The sequence below is a fragment of the Pagrus pagrus genome (assembly GCF_965226575.1).
Source record: "Pagrus pagrus genome assembly, chromosome: 3".
Lineage (NCBI taxonomy): Eukaryota > Metazoa > Chordata > Actinopteri > Spariformes > Sparidae > Pagrus > Pagrus pagrus.
This window is the reverse complement of record NC_140187.1, coordinates 15589060-15604789: the sequence shown is the minus strand read 5'-3', so window position 1 is coordinate 15604789 and position 15730 is coordinate 15589060. Positions and strand designations below refer to the sequence as shown.

Here is a 15730-nt window from a genome sequence, read left to right as displayed (position 1 = left end):
ATGAACCATCTAATAAAATGACCAAGCCAAGGTTTATCTTTGCTTTTGCTTAGAGGCACTGATGATCGAACAATTTAATTATTACTTTTAAAAGGACTTTATTAATTATTTATTTTGTTTTTTTTTACAATTTTAATATGGCTCATAGCGGGATAAAACATAATAACCTGCCTGTGGTGTCTTTTATCAAGCACTGCATAAAATCATGGATTTAATAACCGCTGGGTGGCAGCAGTCCGCCAGGAGCGTCTAGTTTGCATGCATGTAAGGAATACAACGAAGAAGAATCCGCTTCGTCTCTACTGCTGCAGCAACAGAAGAAGAAGAACGTTGGTCTCCATTTATCATCAGTTCGCTGGAGACGTCGACGGCCTGGGCGACAATTCTCTAAAATATCTTCACTGAGCTCGAAGATCGAGTAAGCGAGGTGAGTCCTAAAGACATGAAATCTAACGTTAGGCGCATAAGAGCGAAATATGTGGTCAGCTATAGTCATCATTTCAAAGGATACTGGCTGCGCATCCGCAAGCTAACGCAAAGAAACCGGCTCTGTAACGTCAGTGCTAGCCAAGTTAGCTCCGATAGCAACAGCTTGTGTGAATGGTCATCTGCGCTGGGCTAACGTTGGTTATAATGGTCCGTACCGCGATAATTTCATCGCCATTTGGGGCCATAACATTGCTATCGCTTCCTTGAATTTCCTTTTGGTTGCAGTCCAGTCATGTTCAACAGCATTGAGGCTTGTTTATGTTGTGGCGTAGATGTTGAAGGCCCGGTGATGGCTATAATTAGCGGGCCAGCATTAGCAATCACACCACCCAGCGTTACTTGCCCCCCTGGTTTGACGTGTGCAGCCATCTTTTAAGAAACGTTTTCTTCACTGCACCTAAATTCACACTCTTCATCCTATAAATAGTCGCTTGTATGCGTTCAAAGAGCTCTAATCACGGTAATGTCCGATTGTGCTGTCACAGACTATTTCTTATCAGTTATGATTGATAACCCGGTCACTGCGGAGTCAAAAGTGGTGTATTCATATTCCTTCCTAAAATGATGCAAACCTGTAACTTTACTTCCAGATAAGATACTGAATCATAATGTGGGATGGACCAGGGCCAGGGCAAGGACCACGGGGAGGACCACCCTTCCGGTAAACAAGCATCATTCAGTCATAAGACAGGTTTTAATCTAGTAGTATAGACACTGCACTATTGTGTTTTCCTGTAATGCTAATGGATGTAATATGGATACATTCTGGTGTCACAAGATCTAATTTTATAATACAGCGTTGATATCTATAGTGTTGTAGTGCATTTTCTGGAAATCCTACTGTGTTGTTGTTTAAGCCCTTGAGTGCCTCTATTAATGAACATAATTAGCATTTTCCCATTTTCCTGCACTCTATAGCTGCCCTCCCTTTTCCCTAATGTTAAACAGATTTCTTCCATCTTACAGTATCTATTACCATTTTACTCATTTGTACTGTACACCATTGAGCAATTTTGAAAATTGACTATTTCCCCCCTCTATATGATTCAGTTGTAGACTTTGTTCTTTTTTATTAACATTTCAAACAAATCAGTAGCCTAATGTATAAATGTATATTCCAGTGGTGATCATCATGGAGAAATGTTTGGAGGCAGAGATCGTCCCATGCCTGATTATAGAGGTAGAGATGGGATGAACATGGGTCCCATGGGTCAGATGGGCCCAAGACCTCTAGATCTACCACATATGGACATGAGGAGGATGGATGGGCCACCCATGAGGGGGCGTGATATGGACCCACGTGAGATGCGAGGCCGAGAACCAAACAGAGATTTTTTCAGACACGGTGAGGAGCCCGACTTCAGTCTGAGAAGGCACTATGAAACGACCATCAGAGAGAAACTGATGAATTCCTCCGGTTTCGCCGGACCAGGCAGGAACTCTGGAGACATGGGAGGGAGGGGTATGCCACCAAGGGAACCAAACAGCAGATTTATGGACATGAGAGACAGAGATTCATTGAATTTTGACATGCCACAGTTTAATAATCCCAATATGGATGGAAGAAGAGGAGGGTTTCCCATGGACAGAATGGAGCGAAATGATGGATTTAGGGACATGCGTGACAGGCCCCCAATTGGTGACAATGATGGCTATGATATGGACTTGCCTCCTCGTGAAAGGAGAATGATGGACACTGACCGAAGAGGAGGGCCACCTTTCAATCCAAGAGGTGGATTTGACTCTGATGTGGATTTCAGAAATCGTCCATCAGCTGATTTTCGAGGTAGGGATCGATCTCCCTTAAGATTTGGAAAGAGCGATGTCCCTCCAATGGAAAGGGCAAGATCAGACATGCCCTCAGATGTTGCTGGCCCTCAAAGATCAGAGTTTATGGGTGCAGATGACTCACGTAGAGAAAGAGACTATCAAGATTCAAGTGGCAGTCCCCTTATGGATTATCGAAGTGGTGAAGAGATGACTCTTGCAGAGGAATGGAAGACCCGTCGCAAGGACAAGATCCCTTACTCAAACATGGGTAAAGGTATGGGAGGTGTACCCGAACCCAACTTCCCTGTAGCTTTTGGCAGGGACGTGAATGTTCGAGATCCACCACCATTTCAGGAAAGGGAAAGACCATCTGTTGAATTCCCAGGGAAAGATGTTGGCTTTCCTCGTGGTGACCACTTTGGTCCTGCTATGGATCTCCCATCAGTTGGCAGCAAAGCTGCACTAGACCGTCCACTCCCAGAAATAAGTCCCCTTCCTGGCCCTCTTGGGAGAGAAAATGAGAATAAACACTGGCTTGCAGAAAGGGACCTGAAGCATAGCCAGAATAAATCAAATCGTGAAGAAAGGCCTCCTTACCATAAAGAGAAGCATCATCCCTCACATGAAATTCATGTGCCAAGTGATTGTTTTAAAGGGTTGAAAGATATCCCACACAATGAAGGACCTGCCAGAGATAAAATGGGAGCGGAGCGTGATTTCCAAAGCAGCAGCACTGTACAGGCAAGAGACCAAGACTACAGGGACATTGATTACAGAACAGCGTCCGGGAGAGCTTTTGATTACAAACACGAGCCACTCCAAACACCAGAGAAACTCATTAAAGAGTCTAAACCAATCACACCCTCAAAGTTTAGTGAGTCTGGTTCTCAGGTAAGTGTGTTTCTATTTTAGCGCCAGTATATGTTTCATGATTAAATTTGCATTTATCATAATACTTTGATGTTTCATAACCAGAATTTGAATAAAAATTTCTGTAAAAGGATCAAGATTACAGGAGTGCTTCAGTGGAGGACAAAGTTTCCAATACAATATCCATAATTGGTATTCCAAAGACTGCAACAATGGAGCAGGTAATAATCAAACATAAAAGCAATTTTGTGTTGTTAATTATGGTTACCAGACTGTGTATTGGTTGGCATGGTTATTATGGCATAACTCAATCATTTTAATATTTTCTGTTGCAGATTCTTGGGGCCTTTGCTGACCGTGATGGTGTGCCAATGCAGGGGATGAAAATCAAAAGTGTTGTGCCAGGTAAGAACTAAGTTTCTTTGTGGAGCTGTTTGGGGCAGTCGATTGCTACCACGTCCTTCGACATTTCGCTTTTACGACATTCGAAACGCCGCATTCTTTCTTTTTTACGTTCTTTGTTGCTTTTGTTGTTGGGGTTCTGTGTGAACTCGCTCAGTAAAGAGGGAAAGGTGGGGTGGGGGGGTCATGTCATCCATCACGTCTGAGGATGTGGATCATTGTCGGCAATTAGAAGATTTGCCAAGGATTCAATATAAGGAGCTTTGAAGAGTGATATTAAATGTCACAAAACATCTGTGACAAGTGACTCACTGAATGTGTCCTTCAGGGACACTTTTCATAAATACTCAGGAAAAACATCAACAAACCTGAAATGGAGACTGCCTTGGTAGCGCTTTGTTCATCCTGCTGATCTAAACATCGGCTCTAGAGTGAAAGTTTTCCACAGCGGATTGCTGTACACGTGGTTATAGATGATGCCAAGCCTTTTGGTCAAGATTACGTCTCAAAGGTCATCGACTTTTGCATAAACGTGTCAAAATGTCCATAACTGAAAGAAATATGAGATGTCTTTGCCTTTTTATTTTTATGTAAACTCGAGAAGTACATTTTTCTGTCTCCATGGTGCACACCACGTAGTCGTTCGCTGCTACCGGTCTGGAATATCTGTCTCTTAAGGCTTGGCTTTATCAAAGCCTTTCTAGGCAAAATCTGATATGGCATCAGTCATGTGAAGACTAAATAGAGAAAAGCATAAACAAAATGTGTGTTTTCCTGAAAAGGTATGTGTATCAGTTAAGGTGTAAAAATTTCGCTCACACTGTTCTCGATGTATTCACGAACTGCTGTCTTTTATGTTGTAGTGGGTGACTGTCATTACTGGCATTGACTAACAAAAAACCCATCTGTATTTCAAATGCTGTCCCCAGGTTACAGCTACGATACGGCCTATGTGGAGTTTTTAAACCTCGAGGATGCAGTCCACTTCATGGAGTCCAACAAGGTGGCCCATCCTCGTCGCTCTACGAAGGCCGTCTCTCCCATCAGGATTATGAGGGGTTGAGAGGGCATTTAGTAGATGGGGAGGGACAGAACCTGGGAAGGGGTTGCTGTTGCTTTTAGTGAACTTACTTTGGTTAAGGAGATGAGAATGTCAATAGTTGGCATTTCTAAATGCTAATATTTTAAACCTCAACTGTTTGTCCTAATCTGAATTATATTGTACAAAGCCATTATAGAACATCAAGTTACTTGTTTAGCACTTAAAATATGTAATAATTTTTAACTGTGTAAGTGCACAGACATACAATAGGTTTCCTCCCGTTGTTTATCGGCCCTACTAGTCCAAATGTTCAGATTTCAACCCCAAAATGTTTCACCTTTGGATGGATTTAACCTGAAAATTCAGGTATTGGGTGGAAAAAAACTACCCTTTTGGGATTTTATAACAGTTTTTATGTCTTTATGATGATACTGACAGTGAAGGTACTGTATGTAGCCAAAATTTCCGGTGTTGAGATTTAACCTGTGTAAGGAAGGATTGAAGGATCACACTTTTAAGTCTTCGTGCCTTAGAAAGTTTTGGTTTCCTTATTACTTGGCACAACTCGCAAAAAACGTTCTCTTGTCAAGGAAGCAACTGCCATTTTGGACACTTCTTACTTGCCTGGAATGGCTGGTTGTTGCGGCGTGTTGTTTCAGGTTCAGCTGATCCAGAATTCCATTTGAGATAACAGATTTGTGAGATTGAAGACATGGCAGATACCTAAACACATTTTTGGCAACGCTGGAAAATCTTATCTTTACTCAGGACGCTCATGATGTAAACAGCAGTGACGTGAATCTAATGGCTGTGATGTAATTGATTGGCCACCGCAGCACCTTGCCGGAGGATGGCGCACTGTGGTCCGGCAAATGTTGCGCCAGGTACAACTTTTTTTGCCAGACGACCGTGCGTTTTTGCTGGAACCCTCTGGGATGGCGCCCCTGCTGCTGGACTACCCTGTTTCATGTCAATGAGAAGGCTGGGTAAAGTCGGTCTAAATGCACCTTATTACTAGCCCTTTAACACAGCCTGTCCAAAGCGGGAATGTTATGCCGTTTGTCAGCCTTGCCGCAAGACGAAATGCGGGGTGGTTGTTGTAGCGCCTCTGAGCCAACAGCGGTGGTAACAAAACTGGATCGATGTGTGTGTAAAAAGAGTGGGCCGGTGAGCTGACAGGAGGTGGAGTTTTGACGGTGTATTAAGTGTGTGATCAACCACTGGGAGATTTAGAAAACAGCTAGCGGCTAGAAGCAATAAATGGCTAACTTATAGAAGAACAACAATCAAAAATGTCTACAAATTTGGGAGACAATGAGGTCCTCACCCGCCAAGCAGAAGACATGATCAACCACCATGTAAAGGGGATGGTAAATTAACGTTATTGCTATGTTACGCCGTTGTTGTTGTTGTTTAGAAAGCGCTGCCAATGCTTATCTGAAACTGTACAGAAGATGGCATTGTTGGTCTACCTCTTTGGTGCAAACCGTAATATCTGAAATGCTATTGGATGCATTGCTGTGAAATTTTGTACAGATAATCATTGTCCCCAGAAGAATGAAATCCCCTTTGCTTTGGTGATCTCCCGACTTTTCCTCTAGTGCCATTTGTTTTTTAGTGAAATGTACGTATATTCATGGTACCCCAAGGCTGAATCTGAGTAACTTTGTTTTTCGCTTGAACCTTTAATTTAGAGTCACCAGCAGGTCAGAAATTTCATTTAGCCAGTGAAGTATCTCTACCTCTAGTCAATGGATTCATGGAAATTTTCTTGGACCCCAGAGGATAAATCTCAATAACTTCATTTCTTCCAGCACAATGAGGTTGAATCTGCTGTTGAGTGTGAAATAACTCAAACTGCGGGTGGATAATCACAGTGCTCTTTGTACACTTTGGTGATCCCCTTTAGAGCAAAATTTTAATTTGTCAAATACGTTGGTTCATTTCTTTTAACAGTTTATCTATTTAACATTTTGGCTTTCTTGACAATGAGCATTACAGCCTCACAAAACTGCTTGTGTGGCTGCTGACTTTCAAGCCATATTCACACATGCACTGCTACCCTGAACTTTTCCAGACATTACCCGGAAGAGTTGTGTGTGTGAACGCAAATGTCTGAATCGGTTGAAACAGACATTACCTGGGCTTTACCCTGCCAGCTCCTGAGTACCTTTTGCTTTCCACTCTTGATATTGTGGTTAGTTCCCCAGTACATGTAGTATTGATATCAGCGCAAAAACAGCCATCATTACGGATGAATCCTCCACCCTACCTGGGTGCCCGTCTTGCCTAAACCAAAGGAGTGTTTCCAGTAGATGAGAATGCATCTGACACAGACAATCTTCTGTTGTGTGATACATGTGTGAAGGGCAACTCTGGATAATGTCTGAACTGAATTCCTGGACATTGTCTGAAGTTCACATAAGAAAACGTTCGTCTTGCTGTGTTTAGGTTTCTGAGGCAGTCCTTCTGTGACATTGATTTACCAGTTCAAGGCATTTTCAATCATCTGTGACTTTCCTGGAGAGTCTATGTCCTCTTGATGGTTTTCTCTCGAACTCATCGTTATGCATTTTGGGCAACAGGATTTCTACTCTTTGAGTTGCTTAGAACAATTTATGAATGAACTTCAAATCTTGACACAACAGAGTCTTCAACACTGGCAAGGACTGATGTGCTTTGGTCATGTCTGTAAAAACTATATTCTCGGATAGCCATAGGGGAGGGGCTACTATGGCATAGGGGAAAAGTATTGAACAATGGATTGTTCGTAGATCTTTTAGCCAGTTACAATCGTCTTGGCCGCCGTTAAGCCCAGAATGCAGCGGCGGCGCCCCTGCAGAATAGTGTCAGGGGAACTGACCCTGCTATTAAAATGGCTATCTCTTCAAAATCACTGCAAAAGAAAAGGTCATCGCTGCTAGCTTGTTTATACCTTTCGCAATCAGGTTTGCATTAGGATTATTTGCTATTTTCTGCATATAGGTTGCTAGCTCAGATATGATGGTTGTTGTTGTTGTTGTTTTCCCGTAGAGGAAATAACTGCAGTGTACATCTAGTATGTAGCAGTTTATTCTCTGCTATTTCTGTTTTTAGAGTATTTGGTTGCACAATCAAAAAATCTTATAGCCACTTGGGAGCTATCAATGGTTTTAAAGGATTTCTTTTTTCTTTGTGCGTTATGGTATGGTTTCATGAATGGGTAAATGGTTAATCCTTTTTCCTGCAAATGAGGTACTCCACTGTGAATTTGAACCCGTTTTTGAGAAGCATCACTTACAGCAGAATTGTTTATGTCAAACGCAGTGCTGCTTTGAATCAGCTCATTTCTCATAGTAATGAAATCTGATCTTGGAAATGGAGTATTTACGATTTATATTATTGATTTGTACATCTTACTTACTGAGAACGTGGCTCATATTTGGCACTATGAAGTTCTGGTGTGTTGTTGTGGACATCTATCTGCATGTATTTTCATAATTGGTTGATTGCTTTTACATTCTTTAAGTTGTGAGGATTTGCTACTTTTCTTTGTATTGTGTGACAGTGAACTGCATATCTTTTGGTTTTGGTCAGACAAAACAAGCAATTTGTAGATGTAACCCTAGGCTTAGGAAATTGTTATGGGCCCTTTTCACTCGTGCCTGACAACCGATTACTTGATAGAATAATCTGCCGATTAGTCGATACTTAAAATAATGTTAGTTGCCGCCCTATCTGTAGTTCCCTTTTAAACTTCTCTAGTGTAGTAAATGGTCTATGTGAAGCATGATCCTCGATCTGGGCTTTGCACACCACCCTAAGTGTCCGCCCGTCTTATCCTCAGGGGGGCTAAACCTGCCAGAGTGCATGTTGGGTGTCATTGGTATTAAGATATGTCGCCTATGTTGTACGATGCTGATTAATCGTTTCTGTTCTTCTTTCAGGGGTCCCTAAAGGTTGGCACTAGAACGACGTCCATGAAGTACATCCAGCCAGACGAGCGTGGAAGAAGTGTTCATGTGAGTGTAGTGACAGAACCTAGAAATTCATAAACGAAAGCTATTATTTTAAAGAAGTCATATTATGCTAATTTTCAGGTTTATACTTTTATTTGAGGGTTTTAATAGAATAGGTTTACAGACTTTAATTTTCAAAAAACATTTTTCTCATGGTGCATCGCTCCAGCACCCCTTTACACACTGTTTCTTGAACGCTCCGTTTTAGCCACAGAGTGAGACATCTTGCCTCTGTTTAATCTTAGCGCGGGTCATGCCGAGCAAGGTAGTGTGATCAAAAATAACACAGCTACAGCTGGTAACCATGCTGAATATATTTTGTAATATATTTATATATATATATGACTGTTCTCAGTCAAGGGCTCCGAGCCTAGGTTAAGAAAGTCCCTGCGCCTGTTTGAGAATTTATAGTTTCCATTCATCATGTAGAATATTACTTCGACATATTGTTTACCATACCACAGTTTAAAATGACCGTGCCTTCTCATCTCTGTGAATTAGGAGTCAGATCACAAAGTACCTCAACATCAGGAGCCCCAGTTGCCCAGAAAAGATGTACCTATAGAAGAGTTGAAGACCGATCAGAATGGGTCAGATCCAAAACGCCCTATGGAGCCATTGCCCCCCAACCAGTGGCAGCGTAGCTCTGACCTGACTCCAGAGGCCTGGCAGCAGCAGGTGGATCAACAGCTCCAACAGCAAGAAGCTGAGCAGCACGCAGAGTCTTGGGGCAACCGCAACCATCCTCCTCACAATTCACGCCAATCTGACTCTGTCTTTAAAGACAGCAAAAGTATGTTGATTTAAACACCCCAGTTTTCTCTTAAACTTACAGACATGAACACAAGCAGTCCAATCATTTATCAGAATCCTGACCCAGTTGGGTAAACATTTTCTGTTGTGTCACTTTACAGCCATGATAATAAAAAATGTGAAGCCCACCACCACAGTAGAGACTATCCTGAAAGCCTTGGATCCCTTTGCATATCTGGATGAAAGAAATGTTCGTCTAGTCAAGGCCAAGCCACCAGGAGCCAAGTGCTTCTGCTTTGTTGACATGGACTCCCATGAAGTACGTAAAAAATATAAATGCACACACTTTGCTATTAATTCATGTTCAATCAGAGCCAGTACTGTCTCTGTCCAGTTTCCCTGTGATTTTCCAGGACTTACCACTGTGTCTTCTTTTTATAGCAAGTGACACGTCTGGTTGAGCTCCTCACTAAACCCAGACCCCTTTATATCGATGGAGTCAGAGTTTATGCTGAGGTTGCAAAACCCCTCAAGAACCAGAAGTAAGTAACTTTTTTGCAAGGATTTACACCAGCACTTTATTTGAAGGTGTGTGCATAAGACTGAGATGACACCGTCATAACCATTCACTCTTGAGAGTTATGAGCAACAGTACTGATGCAAGACGAAAGTAGTGGCAGTCTGCTGGCTCTCAGCTAGCAAGTAGGAGTGTGCTAATAGCTGCTGGCAGCAGTTAGCTTGCTTTAGCAATAAATTGGACTCCCTTAATCCCCTTGGTGCTTTTAATCCCTGTTGTCAAAATAGATTCATAACATTTAACGGTGGAATATGTAAATATATGACAGCCAATGTCAAAACCAAGCACACTTGAGAGTTTAATCTAATGCCAACACATAAAGCTGAATAGTGTCTTTTAAGTTTCAGAATTAGTGCTGCTTTGACATGTTTATGAGATGTTTTTTTTGTCTTGGTCGATGTCAGGTTGTCATAATAGAGCCATATCAAACAATGTCAACTTTGTATTAAAAATTGTAGTCTTATGCACAGTGCTTCAAATACAGTGTTACTGTATTTTCTGTTCAGTCTAACGATGATGATTTTCTGTCCGTTTTCAGTTTCAGAAGAGACTTTGACAAACCAAACAGTTCCATTCTTGGGTTCCCACCTGAGGCCAGCACAACAGGGGTAAGCTGTGGTCTGTTTGCTGTACTGTTGTACACAGTTGGATGGTGAGACTTCTCAGATGACCTGTGATCTTTGTCATTTCAGCCACAGCAGTACCCACAACCTCCACAGTTCTTGCATCCTCTGCCACCACCTGCTGGTGTCCCTGCTGGAATGCAAGGTGAGACTTGCTCAAACACATATTCTGGTATCTTGGTCCCTGCTGGTTATGATTAAACTTGATCATAAATGTGTTGTAAGTAGTCACACCATTTGTGTCACCAGGTGATTTGATGAGCGGCAGTGCTAACCCTGCTCTGTCATCAGACCCCAGCACTGGACAGGTAGGCTACAAAGCAAAAGGGCAAAGCAGTAGATATGTTGTTGCAAAGCTGGCTGGTATGAATATTTCCTTTAACACCTCCATAGGGAATTGGCTTCAATGAGACTCCAGCTGTGAATCCGTCATACCCGGCCGGTGGACCCCATGTGCCAGCAGAAGCAGCTGGGATGACTGGTGGCATAGATGGGTCACAGGCCTACATCTATGGTAAGAAGCAAACCATGCTTTACGTCTCTAAGTGTCAACCATATGTCATGTGTCACCATGTCTCACTATAGTTACAGTAATGTAAATGACTAATCGATGCGTTTAATTCCTCCAGGCTCTGAGATTCCAGACATGACCAACTACTTATACGATGCCACATCAGGCTTCTACTACGATCCTGAGACGACACTTTACTATGACCCTGGCTCAAGGGTGAGAATACAAGAGAACACTTGTGCCACAGTGTAGCTAGATGCTATGTATAAACTCACAGAGAATATAAAATACTGTAAAGCTAGTAAACATTTTCTTAGAAGTAAATTTATCTTCTGATAAATTATTTGTTGAACAAAGAAATTTTGAAGATTAGTTGTGAAGACACAACTAAGACATGCACTGTGTGTTTACCACTTATTACCACTAATAAAAGTGGGAGGGACTAAGAAGCTCTTCTTCCAGCTGTGTCAGAGTTATAAGTTTTACAAGTGAATCACAGTCTGGAGGAGTGAGATCCTAACTTAATCAAGCAACAAGAGGTGTTTTGAATAATTTCTTAACAAGAGGACAAACCAGTTAAGCTTACCCCCACAAACGAGTCTTTATAATGAGTGGTTTTAGTTTCTCCTTTTAATTTCTAATTTCTAACCGCTAATTTCTCCTTTTTTCGCCTTTTCTGTGAATAGTACTTCTACAATGCTCAAACCCAAGAATACCTGTACTGGGATGGTGCGTCAAAGACCTACATCCCAGTTCCTGGAGGGAACTCTGCAGAGGCCCAACCTGGGTCGATGACTGCTGAAGACCAGGCCATCCTTGCCAACCCAGCAGCAGATGCTCCTCTGGAAATGAAGAAACCGCTAATGGTGCCCCCCCTCCCTGGAGGAGTTCCGGCACCACTTCCCGTTTCTGCTACCGGCTCTGCTCTGGAGCCCGGCCTGACTTCTGCAGCAAATCCAGAGAAAAAAGACGACGATGACGCTTCCAAAAAAGACAAAGACGATAAGCCAAGAAGTCTTGCTGCTGTCAAGGTAGCATTTCAGTTACTATAGCACACCACAATATGTGAAATACAGATGTGTAAAGGGAAGATGGTTAAGAAATGTCTTGCTGTTTGCAGATCATGAAAGATATGGAGCGCTGGGCAAAGATCCAGAATCGTCAAAAGGAAAGTGTTCGTGCCGCATCGCCACTGCTGAAGGGTGGAATGGACGATGATAGGAGGCAATCCAAGTCAGCTGATGCTGGTTTTGCTATCTTTGAGAGGAAGGTTAGGGACTCGCCTCCAGCAACTACACATTATAACTCTTCTGCACATGATATTTTACAGTGAATGGTAGCTATAAAAAGTATTTATTTATTGGATCTTGTTATTAATTTTGGCTTGTTCTTTGTCTACATCCTAAGATCTCAGGTGCAGATGATCTTTTTAAGAAGCCTCTTGCTCCTCCTAAGAAAGATGAAAAGTCAAAGGTAAGAGAAATAAAGTGGATAGACCAGTGTTTTATCAAACTTTATTTTTTAGATGATTGAGAATTTTTGACATGATATTTGTCTGGTGTGCTTCCCCAGCGTCCGATGGGCTCCCTGGGTATGCTGGCATCAGACTACGCTGCTGGAAGTGATGAAGAGGTGGAAGAAGATAAGGAAGAGGCAGCTAGAAGCGGTCTGGGCAACCAGTCTGAAGACAAAGACAGCAAGCTTACTGACTGGAAGAAGATGGCCTGCCTGCTGTGTAGGAGACAGTTCCCGAACAAGGACGCTTTGATCCGCCACCAGCAGCTTTCTGACCTGCACAAAGTACTGACTTTAAACCTTTGTATGAACAATAGCTGGCAGTGACCCTATGACTATAGCCTCTAACGTTGGATGTTCTGTCTCAACAGCAAAATATGGAGATCCACCTTAAGATCAAGAGGTCAAAGAAGGAGCTAGAGGCACTGGAGAACCAGGAAAAAGAAGTAAGTGAAAATGAATGGAGTAGGGAAAATATGCCGAGGTAGTTATCGCATCATCAGTTGATGACTAAAGATGGAATTTGTCGTCCACAGCTAAATGCCAAAGAAGGTCCCAGGTCACCAGAACAGAAAAGAAGAAAACACCATCACCAACAGCCACAGCATCATAATACCTGGGCTGGGGGCTCCAGGTAGGTGTTACTGAAATTGAAAACAAAGCATTTAAGTGGTTTTATTACATACATGTCTGCCTAAACTGTTTGTTCTCTGTGCTCAGGGAAATGAATAAAGTCAGTGAAAGACCTGGTTTAGGAGCTGAACCTGCCCCGGTAGGTGTGAAGTTTATTTCACAGCTTAATTTCTAGTGTTTTTGTTCTTATTAGTTTATTAAACCTTTCATTGCATTTTCTCTTTTGCAGAGGAAAAAGAAAGAGTTTGTCGTGTGGGACCACGCCTCCTACAAACAAGCTGTACGCAAAGCCATGTTTGCACGGTTCAAGGAACTTGAGTGATCTCATCTGAACACCTCCTCACTTTGATATGTGAAATGTTAATACGACAAGCTTGGCATGAGAAATCCCTTTGACTGTCTTCACTGTTTCTCTGCCATGGACACCTAAACACTAGAGGCACAGTTTTCTACACTGAAATGAAGCGAAAACTGGTGTCTCGATATCACATCACAAGGCTACAGTTAAAAGAAGTCAAGAATATTTGACAACAGTGGATGTTGTATAGAAAGTGTTAATTCATTCTGTTGATTTAAGTATTTTTGCCCATGTTTTTATGTGTGGCCTGTATGTAGAATTTGTGAAACGTGTCCAGGATGTCTTTTTTTAAATGACACCGTCAGACCGGCCACACTTACATTTTGTTTTAAAATTGAAGAGTTTTTACATTTTCATTTTCATGGGTCGGAATTGCTATATATGTGCACACTTTTAAGTAAAAAAAAGATTATGGACTAACTTCTCTGCTTCAAAAGTGTTTAAATATTTGCATTTTGCTTTTGTTAAATCAATGTGCTGTTCAGGAACCACTTGTCTGCAGTGGGAGTATTCTGTACTTGCATTTCCTGTCCACTAGGTGGCAGCAATGCACCATGTTTCGTTCTGTGTCGATGGTGAAGTATCCAAGCAAGAAAGCACTGAATCAAGTCATCAGTATTAGTGTTGTATATCAGTATTTGCCAAGTTAAAGGGAAAAAAAATATACATTCAAGTGGATGCATACATATGCAGTCAGGATAATGCATTGATAGGATTTCATTTCTCAGTGGATGAAGCATTTGTGCACTGCAAGCGTTAGAACATGAATCCTCCCCTCTGACCTTTACTGATACGGAGGAACCAGCCCTCACCCTCCCGACGGTGGTGGTTCAATGAATGTCGAGGATTGCTCGTGTTTAGTGTGCTGACATACAAGCTCCTCTGAGAGCAGGAACACTGGGGAGCCTGCAGTCAATGACAAACAGCAGAAACACTCTGGAGAGAGCAGGGAGCCAACACCTTTTATCTGTGCAAGAGGAATCACGATTCCTGCTGTACTTGCAGACAGCACCTTAATGAGGAAAACAAGGACAGAACAAATAAATCTGATGATATGTCAACCAACAGGTAGCTTGGATTTCGCCTCAAGGTGAATGTATTTTATAGTGACTGACGGGACATTGAGTCTCTGTCTGAGGACGGAGAGCAACATGGAACCAAAGCTTCACAATTCAGTGTAAACCATGTTTTGTGGCTTGGCATTAAAACACAGGAAAGCACGATAAACAAAACCACAGTGATTATCTCAGGTTTTGCAGTGAAATCGTGACACACCGGCTTGCCATAGCTTTTGCTTTTCGACTTTAGAAACCCACATTTGCATTAAGAGGGTAGTGTTTTTATCTCAGTTCGACTTAGTGGAGAAAACAGTACCAACTCTACACTATTTTTTAAATAGAAAGCCACTGGAGCAGAACTGAACGAGGGATTGGAAATGAAACCTTCAGCCTGCTCTTATCAGGGTGAACCATCCCTCTTTATTTGAACGTGTATCTAAATCACATAGTCTAAGTTTGCTGCATGCTTCTTTTGCAAACTCGACAACACACCCTTCCCTCCGGAGGGGAAAACATTTTCTTGTATTGAGTTTAAACTTGTTCTGTTCCTCTGAGGTTTGTGTGTCTGTGCTCCTTTACAGACTTTTAATTATTATATCTGTCACCCCCGCTGATTCAGGCCAAAAATAGTCATCAAGATTTCCCACAACCTTTCCCACATATTTACAAAGCCGTGGAAAGTCTTAAGTGAATATCATGCCATATCTTTCTTCAGTTGGACCACACAGGTTAAATCAGACGAGCCAATGTTTTTAATGCAACATCTTTCATAGTGAATTATGCCTGCTCAGTAATTTGAGCAGACTTTGCAACAATGTGGATTACATTCACTACCATAAAAAGGAAAACAATCCTACGTATTTGTCCTTAAATCATTTCAGTATTCATTGTATTTCCATGTGTCCTTGAAATAATGGATTGCTTGCATGTCTGCTGAAACCCAAAGCTCCCCTCACATCTTTAGATCTTTTAAATTACTTCCATATTTGCTGTTTTTTTTCTCAGTCCATCCTGCTGGTAGGTTGAAATGATCACATAGTTTAATTTCATGTAGGTCAGTACATCCTGTGACATCAGTCAAATGAATGCATTTCCAGAGCAACAGATTGAGCCACACTATCTGTGTATTTG

General features: G+C 42.0%; 1 protein-coding gene across 1 annotated transcript; it reads left to right on the top strand.

The window, feature by feature from the left end:
* The first annotated feature begins 322 nt into the window (after nucleotides 1-322).
* Nucleotides 323-13962, top strand: rbm6 (RNA binding motif protein 6). Its single transcript, XM_084347411.1, has 23 exons — nucleotides 323-427; nucleotides 1080-1150; nucleotides 1611-3150; nucleotides 3261-3350; nucleotides 3465-3534; nucleotides 4461-4534; nucleotides 8500-8574; nucleotides 9073-9364; nucleotides 9486-9643; nucleotides 9766-9866; nucleotides 10440-10509; nucleotides 10594-10669; nucleotides 10774-10832; nucleotides 10918-11038; nucleotides 11154-11251; nucleotides 11722-12066; nucleotides 12156-12305; nucleotides 12443-12508; nucleotides 12608-12835; nucleotides 12922-12996; nucleotides 13087-13184; nucleotides 13271-13322; nucleotides 13413-13962. The coding sequence occupies exons 2-23, from the start codon at nucleotides 1098-1100 to the stop codon at nucleotides 13503-13505; spliced, it is 3984 nt and encodes a 1327-aa protein (XP_084203537.1). The 5' UTR covers nucleotides 323-427; nucleotides 1080-1097; the 3' UTR covers nucleotides 13506-13962.
* The last annotated feature ends 1768 nt before the right edge of the window (nucleotides 13963-15730 follow it).

Bases quoted from the DNA above. Each gene is read 5' to 3' on its own strand.
- rbm6 (XM_084347411.1), top strand. From the start codon at position 1,098: ATGTGGGATGGACCAGGGCCAGGGCAAGGACCACGGGGAGGACCACCC. The intron at 4,535-8,499 runs GTGGCCCATCCT...TTCTTCTTTCAG, and splicing joins ACTTCATGGAGTCCAACAAG to GGGTCCCTAAAGGTTGGCAC. The intron at 13,185-13,270 runs GTAGGTGTTACT...CTCTGTGCTCAG, and splicing joins ACCTGGGCTGGGGGCTCCAG to GGAAATGAATAAAGTCAGTG.